The 7,594-nt window shown below is 40.6% G+C and overlaps 1 protein-coding gene across 2 annotated transcripts; it reads right to left on the bottom strand.

Annotated features, from left to right (window-relative positions):
- Positions 1 to 349: 349 nt before the first annotated feature.
- msh4 (mutS homolog 4) lies at positions 350 to 7,423 on the bottom strand. Of its 2 annotated transcripts, none has more exons than XM_085143328.1 (20): positions 7,053 to 7,423; positions 6,723 to 6,845; positions 6,452 to 6,615; positions 6,250 to 6,360; positions 6,001 to 6,116; positions 5,750 to 5,923; positions 5,486 to 5,658; positions 5,318 to 5,385; positions 5,155 to 5,229; positions 4,947 to 5,011; positions 4,679 to 4,848; positions 4,445 to 4,581; positions 4,187 to 4,290; positions 2,764 to 2,888; positions 1,974 to 2,174; positions 1,758 to 1,876; positions 1,533 to 1,661; positions 1,158 to 1,332; positions 987 to 1,075; positions 350 to 701 (listed from the first exon to the last, which is right to left on the bottom strand). In XM_085143328.1, the coding sequence occupies exons 1-20, from the start codon at positions 7,252 to 7,254 to the stop codon at positions 510 to 512; spliced, it is 2,712 nt and encodes a 903-aa protein (XP_084999454.1). In that variant the 5' UTR covers positions 7,255 to 7,423; the 3' UTR covers positions 350 to 509. The 2 variants fall into 2 exon arrangements, with proteins under 2 accessions (XP_084999454.1, XP_084999453.1); XM_085143327.1 differs by having other exon boundaries at positions 6,711 to 6,845; positions 7,053 to 7,422.
- Positions 7,424 to 7,594: the final 171 nt, after the last annotated feature.

Here is a 7,594-nt window from a genome sequence, read left to right as displayed (position 1 = left end):
CTGGTTCGCGGGGGCGGGTCACAGTCAGCCTGCTAAGGAGCGTTCATTTTGAGACTCGTGGCACACCGAAGGCCACATGTCATCACATTACAAACAATAAGTAAAAAGTACCGCCCTTTCGAAACATTCTTGGCTTGTAAATCTTACGATACTGAAAGAGGAGTGGTCCAGCGCACTTCCCTAAAGTCTACAGACCAGAGTACTATAGTTGTATGACAAGTTCCAGCAGATCTTTGCTTACCATTATGGCAATATTTATGTAATTGTAAACTAAGAGAGTGGGACGTTATTAACTTAATGCACATTCTGCTATGTTTTAGTTTGCATTAAAAATCACAAACACAACAAATTTACACAGAAACTATTTATTATGACATAGTTTATAAAAACATTTGTATATCTGTTTATGTCAGATAAGGTCATCTTTAAACTCAGGGTGTCATGTCGAGATCACAGACAAAAAAGAAAGTGTATAAAAGCTCCTCCATGCTGAAAGGCTTAGAGTCAAGTCACTGCTCCTCTGCATCCACTGCTTGTCCTGCAGTCTGAAGCTCTGCCTCATACTGCTTCTTTAGCCCTTTCAGATACATTCGCAGGCTATCGGGGTCTAGTCTTGAGTTCCTAGCAGTCTGAAGCAGGCGTGTGGAGAGGTGGTACACAGCTCGCTGCCTCTGAGTTTCTGGATCAGTGTGATGTCTAGCCTGAAAGAATAAAACATGTTAGGTCTTCTCTTTTTATCCAGCAATTCTCTGAATTCTCTGATTATTATCAATGAAATACATATTTAGCCATGATACAGCATTTGTCTCTCAGTGTCTAACGCTGGCTTTCTGTTGATTATAATTTGTAATACTGTGGCACATAAATGGGACCTTCCATATAAGCACAGGTGAAAATGAACTGTTAATTTTAAAGGCACAGAGAAGACGTTAACGACCCAAAGATGTTAGGATAAAAAGTCAATAACTGAACTTTCTAAACCATACCAAAAACTGCTGGCTAACTTTTGAAGCAATTGTCTTTGCCTCTTGAATTATGGTTGAAGGAAGGGCTGTCATTTCTGCTGCTCTCAGTCCTAGAAAAACAAAAACAAGCTCTGTGACTGATTCCATGAAAAATGCCAACAGGGCTGTTGTTGGATTTCACTGACTCTGTACCATAGTGTCTTTCTTCAGAAGATCCTCGATTCAGCAAATATGTGTATACCACGCTCTCTGCACCAGTGTCACCACTGCGTGTATGCTGAATCTGCATGTGCTGGTTTTCCACGTTCGGGTACAGAGACTCCAGCTGGCACAGCTCAAGGAAGTGTGTAGCAAACAGAGTGAATGCCTGCAAGAAACAGGACACACCTTGAAAATTAGGAGAATGCCCAATCTCTTTGTTGGTTCTACCGTTCTACTGTTGATCTAACAGGTGTAACAATAAGTTACAAATTAAGTAGCTAATATGGTGCATAAGAACCGGAACCATCTGTTTTTCAGTTTAGAGAAAGGAGTGGTGATGCAGGGCTGTATTAGGGCATACTGTACCTTCAGGCCAAGGAGGAACTCGCAGACTGAGTGACAAATACCAATCCCTTCCTCAGCACTGGTACCACGCCCCAACTCGTCTATAATAATCAGGGACTTGTCACTTGCATTGTGGATTATGTAAGAGATCTTTTGGACAGACACACTCAGTTAATTACATATTAATAATCTTTTTGATTGATGTTTTTTGTTTTGTTTGCTCAAATATAACTTAGGAATATGTACCTCCTTCATTTCTAACATGAAGGTGGAAGAGTTGGTTTCAAAGTCATCATCTACACCAATTCTGGTGAAAATCTGATCAGCAACACGAAAACAAGCATACTCAGCAGGGACGAACGAGCCTGAAATAAAAATACAGTGTTGAATTAATGCACAGAAATGACCAGGCCTACATTTAAATTTCACATGGGGAAGGTGGGTTTATAACTTCCTGCTGACCTATCTGAGCCATGATCTGACATAGCGCCACCTGTTTGAGGTAAGTGGATTTGCCACTCATGTTGGGTCCTGTTATGATGACAAAGTTGCTGCCCTCAGAGATGTAGCTATTGTTCGATACGGGCTGCTGTCTGCCAATTCGCTCCAGAATTGGGTGACGGCCCTGTTTGATGGCCAATGTGTCTGTAAACTCTGGACGCACTGGCGGACAGAACAGAAAAACACAAAACAATAACTCTGTTTACATACTGAGCCTTACATTCATTTCTAATGTTTGGTGAAAAAAAACACACGTGCCATCTATAAAATTATATTTATATACACCATTTATTACTCGTTCACTTAAAGGTGTCATAACATAGTAACACACCGATTTCTGCTAGAGGTAAGGCAGTTAGCTCCTCTGCTGGGTAGATTTGTCTCGGTAAGTACAGCACATCAGTGCGCAGTTATGTAAGACGGGTAATCTGAGTACAAGCTGGCTGGGATAGAAAGGGGGCAGGCAGTCAGCACGTGTCTATAACGAGACACTTTCAGACAGCTGAGGGCCAGCACTCACCACCCACATGGCTGATTGGGTTGGTGCTGCCCACGACAGACACAGAAAAGAACTAAGGCCAGCAGAGCTGCCAGCTCAGTAGAGGCGCTTCTGGCTGTCATGTGTGATGATGGCTGGGTGCTGCCTTGTGCAGCACACAGCACACCTTCAGACAACAGTTCAGGCTTTGTCATGGTTAATATGACAGTCTGACTGACTTGAGAGCTGGAATCAACAGTGATTCATGCTTACCGTAGTCTGAGATGGTGCATGCATTTGCCAGGGACAGCAACATGTCCAACATGGATAGAGCATCAGAGAGCTTATAAAGGCAGTGAATGTGCTCATGGATAGTTCTCAGCAGCTGGCATATCACCCTGTATGGAGACAGGTTACATGATTCAGGGAAATAAAAACTGAACTGAACAGAAATTATGGCTAATAAACAGTGCCCCCTAGTGGACAGAGAGTACAACAACGTTTAATAGATATGTCCTTATAAGCATAATTAAAAACAGAACTTGGCCACGGAGAAAAATCTACATTCCCCAGTTTATTGCATGAGTTGAATAATTGGTTTTAAAGTAGTTAAGTAACCCCTTAAATAACATCAACTGGTAAAGATCAGTAAATCAGATCAAAGTTCTGCAATTACAATACTGTGCAAAAGTCTTGACTCAACCCTTATTTCTTCATATTTTGCTTCCAAAGAGCCAAAACTTTCTGAAATTTTTCTTTTATTTGTCTTGAGTAATGACTTTCCAGGCTTTCTGAAGGTCTTTCAAAGTTTTTCTTTGGACACTGGCTGATTTTTCACAAATTTTCTTTCCAGTCCTTGTACTTGACCATTTTCCTACGAATATTGTTTTGCTTGTTAAGCGACTTATGGCTGATCTATGAATCATTCAAGCATTAAAAAGGATCTAACGCTTAGCAAAGAACCCATTTTAAATTGTATATTTAGAAACTTTGTTACTGACAGCCTATCTTACAAAAGACATAATTTATTCCAATGTCTTTAGGTGAATCTATAAAATTGCCAAAAATAATAAAGTTTTACAACGTAAAATACTTTTGCAGCAACAAGGTAATTCTCAAAAGGCTAAAATTTGGCACATCTCAGCATGGTGTGCAGTGTGTCTTTGATAATGAACTTGATATGAAATTTGATAATGAACAAGTGAAAGACAAACGAAATAGCAGGCTTAAAAGACTATCTACAGCAGATGAACAGTATCTGAAAGTTGAGTCATTAAGAAATAGGAAAAAATTCAGCAAAGACCCCACCCAGAACCTCAGAGATGCACCTGGACCTTTAGTTGATCCCTCTACTGTTCAATGACGCCTCATCAGAAATGACTTCAGTGGCTGTTAAGGAGCCATTATTAATGAAAGAAAACAGGGAGGAAAAGAACAAGGTATGCTTGAATATCACAGGATTGCACTGAAAATTGGTTGTGGCAGCTCTTATGGAGAGTTTAACCCAAATTTAAAAGTTTTGGCTCTAACTTTTAGTTTTCTAGTAAAACATAAAGAAATGAGGGGCAACTCAAGACTTTTGCACAACACTGTACAAAACTGTAAAACTGCTAAGAACAGTCATACCACAAAGCTATATTCCTTTACCTCAATTTTCTGTTCATGTTTGTAAGTCACGAGATAGTGATCAACTCACACATAAGATATGTGAAAGATTTCCCTCAGGGCCTCCTCACACCGGCTGTTCTTCTTCATCAGGTCTGCAGTGGTGAAGCCATAGTTGTTCTTGTGCTTAGTTACCTGAGGTGAAAAGATGTTGAAATGCAGGTTTTTCCCTCTTCATTCAATGTCAACCTTATTGTCCCACCGGCGGCAATTTAGCATCCTTTATTAACAACTAATGCCGAGTTCGATTTTTTTTGCTAAAAGTCTGGCTGCCTTCAGTGGACCTTACTTTGATGAACTCTGAGGGGAGTTTCCCTTCTGGTAAGGTTAGTCCTTCAAGCTTCAGCTGGATGAAAAAACCTCGAGCTGTGCTGAAGCTAGTACGCATTGGCAAGCCGTATTTTTCCCCCAGCTGGTTCACAAGCTCTGTGCAGCACAATGACATGAAGCATGGCTAAAGGTAAGAGCAGATTACCTAAACATCGCAAGACAAAGTTATCTGGTAAACACTAAGCATTGACACCTGCAATGTCGTCCACTATCTCAGTGTAAGCTTTCCGGGCAATGTCAAGAAACTTGTTGATGTTTGGGCGCACAGCGTAACACTTCTGGGTGCGCATTTTAAAGCTATCTTTGATGTAAGTTGTGTCATAATTGATCACAGTCTTGATCTGCTCCAGTATCATGTCAAACCTGAGGCAGACATAAATGTACACAGCGGAATGAGTCTGTAGACAGGAGATTGTAACTAGCAAATTCAGTTCATCGTACATAAGCACAAAATTTACAACCTGTTATCTTCAAGTGTTGTACTATATGCCTTGAGCAGAGCTGTGTTCCGGTTCTTCAGCAACATCTGTTTAAATGGTATAAAACTTTAACAAAGACTCAGCATTTGCATTATAACTAAGTCACAATTAGCTTTTAATGAATTAATTGTTTTCTTATTCTGTCCATGGCTACTGGGCGATTTTGTTTGAGGATGTTAGCGGCACAGACCCTTAACCTCGGCACCAGGTCCAGGGTGTATTTCAGCTGAATGATATGTGCAATCTTTGCTTCAGCAACTTGAAACTGTCGAAGAAAAAAGTAACAGCAGTGACAAATGCACAGAAGTAAGCAAACAGAATATTGTCACAAGCACTGAAAGTACTGCACGCACTGTTTCCTTCTTTGGGATTTGGACGAGAACTGAGAGCAGCTGATCAATGTCAAGGAAATGACTTATGGCTAAAAGGGCCAGAAGAACAAACAGTCAATGCAGATATGCTCTAATTTTCAGTATGCAGAATACTTATAATGATTCAAACTTTTTGCGCCTGTTTCCAACCATTCTTTAAGCCAAAGAAAAGCTCCTCATCTTTCAGCAGCTCTTGTATGGTGTCCAGGCGAGTGTTGATTGTTTCCACACCAACTAGAGGCTCCAAAATGTTGGAGCGCAACCTTCTGGCACCACCAGGTGTTTTTGTGTGGTTGAGTACCCCGAAAAGAGTATGGTCACTCCTAGAACGAAAAATGAAAAGGCACAGTCAGACTGCATGACAGAGGAACTACATAAAAAGGATGTTGTTCTTATCATCGCTTTCCATCTCACCTGTAGTTTCTATTATTAACCACCAATTCCAAGTTACAGGCAGATGCTGAGTCAATCATGGCTGTCTGCTCACTCCCTTTAAAGCTCACTTTAAGGGACTTGGTGACGTAGACAGAGTTCTGGAGGAACTCTAAGTACTTCAGCAAAGCAGCTGCAGCTGCTAGGCAATAATACCTAAAAAAAAAAGTTATTACATTGGGCAATGACAAAAGTATTAGGCTACAGTATCTCTCTATCTATCTATAGCATACTTAGCTTGAACTTCCATAACAACAGTGCTGAATTCTGGGGCACACAGCTGCTGAATGTACTCCAGCCCTTTCTTCTCATTAAAATACTTCCTTTGCACTGGAGTGAAAGGTACACCCTGAAGAAAAAACACCCAATAAAATTTTGTTTGCACCACAGCAACTCAGTGAATACTTAAGCACAAGTTGGCTACTCTCTACTTTAAGTGGAAATTTGTTTAAAAGAATTGTGTGTTATTGTTGCATTTGTACCGGAAAATTCTCAGTGATGAGATTGAACAGCTTTGTTCCTTTCCCCTTCTCACTGGCTGTGTCTGGCATCAGTATTTCCACTGGGACCAAGATGTGAATCTTGGTTATGACCTTCAGATGAATAACACATGACTGAAATATCAATTCCATGTGTCCCAGTCTGTTTTAAGTGCTAAATGACAGTAGGACATGGGCGGTTTACCTTGGCATATGTTCCTGTATCTGCAAACTGAGAGAGTACAAGCTCTGGGCATTTCAAATCAAGACTAGCCATGCCAATCTCTCCTCTGGCTAAGCCACGTCCTTCAACTACTACCACAACCACAGAAGCACCAGCGTTTGTGGATCCAGATGAGCAACTTGTTCCTGCATAAAAAGTTCTTTGTTAATAGTAATATCTTATTTTAAAAATATGCTTAATTAATACCAGAGTAATCAATAACTCTGTGCAGGATATGTACCAGGTGCCCCACCAGACCCTGGGGTCCTTCTATGTCTCGGTGTTCCTCCACGGCTGTGGAAAGATGAGCTCTCTGAACAAGATGAAAGGAGCAATGAAGCTGGCTTGCCTATTCTACAGCTGCTTGGTAATTGACCTATAGCAATAGGAAACATAAGAAAAGAGGTGTAGTACAGTATTATTACTGTTGTGTCATGCCCAGAGCCAAATTTTGCCGGGTGCCCCAACTGCTCTCAATTAAAAAAAATTGATCATTTCATAACAGAAATGTCAATGTTAGCAAGTTTTTTGGTATCTAATCTCACTCCCCCCAAAATAAAACTTGCTAATGTTAGGACATCACCTGAGGCCGTTCCAGATGATGGGCCGTGGCGGGAGCTCGTACTGCCCTCATTTAAACTTTGCTTTGATGAAGCAGAGGAAGCTGATGTGACACAAGAGGAGGTTTCGTTCAGTCCACTTTTGTCCTTAGGTACAGTACCCCACGACTGTTCACATGCTGAGGCGTAACCATCAGTTACCTCCTCTGTGCTGCTGGCAAACATTTTAAACCTATGCAGAGGCAGGACAACTAACAAACACAGACTCAGATGTACCTCGGTAATATTCAGTTACTACACTTCGACAAACAGTATGAAGTTGCTTCTCAGCTGCTAGTTTTCTCAGCTAGCAAGCAAAATTACCGCCGCCACACCGCAGTTCGCAGTGGCGCGCGAACACGTCACGGCTTCCGGCACGTCAAGTTAATTGTAGTAATATTAATGTATCTATTTATTATTATTATTATTATTATTATTATTATTATTATTATTATTATTATTATTATTATTATTATTATTATTATTATTTATATAATCGGTCATTAATAACAGTTATTGTGAATTA

The sequence above is a fragment of the Neolamprologus multifasciatus genome, chromosome 19 (assembly GCF_963576455.1).
Source record: "Neolamprologus multifasciatus chromosome 19, fNeoMul1.2, whole genome shotgun sequence".
NCBI lineage: Eukaryota > Metazoa > Chordata > Actinopteri > Cichliformes > Cichlidae > Neolamprologus > Neolamprologus multifasciatus.
Note: the sequence above shows the minus strand (reverse complement) of the source record. Positions and strands in the feature narration are given on the sequence as shown.

Coding starts and splice junctions, on each gene's coding strand:
- msh4 (XM_085143327.1), bottom strand. CDS start 7,254: ATGTTTGCCAGCAGCACAGAGGAGGTAACTGATGGTTACGCCTCAGCA. Junction 2,889..4,186: donor ATCTTTCACATATCTTATGT/GTGAGTTGATCA, acceptor GTCTCCATACAG/GGTGATATGCCAGCTGCTGA. Junction 1,877..1,973: donor TCAGATCATGGCTCAGATAG/GTCAGCAGGAAG, acceptor TTTTTATTTCAG/GCTCGTTCGTCCCTGCTGAG.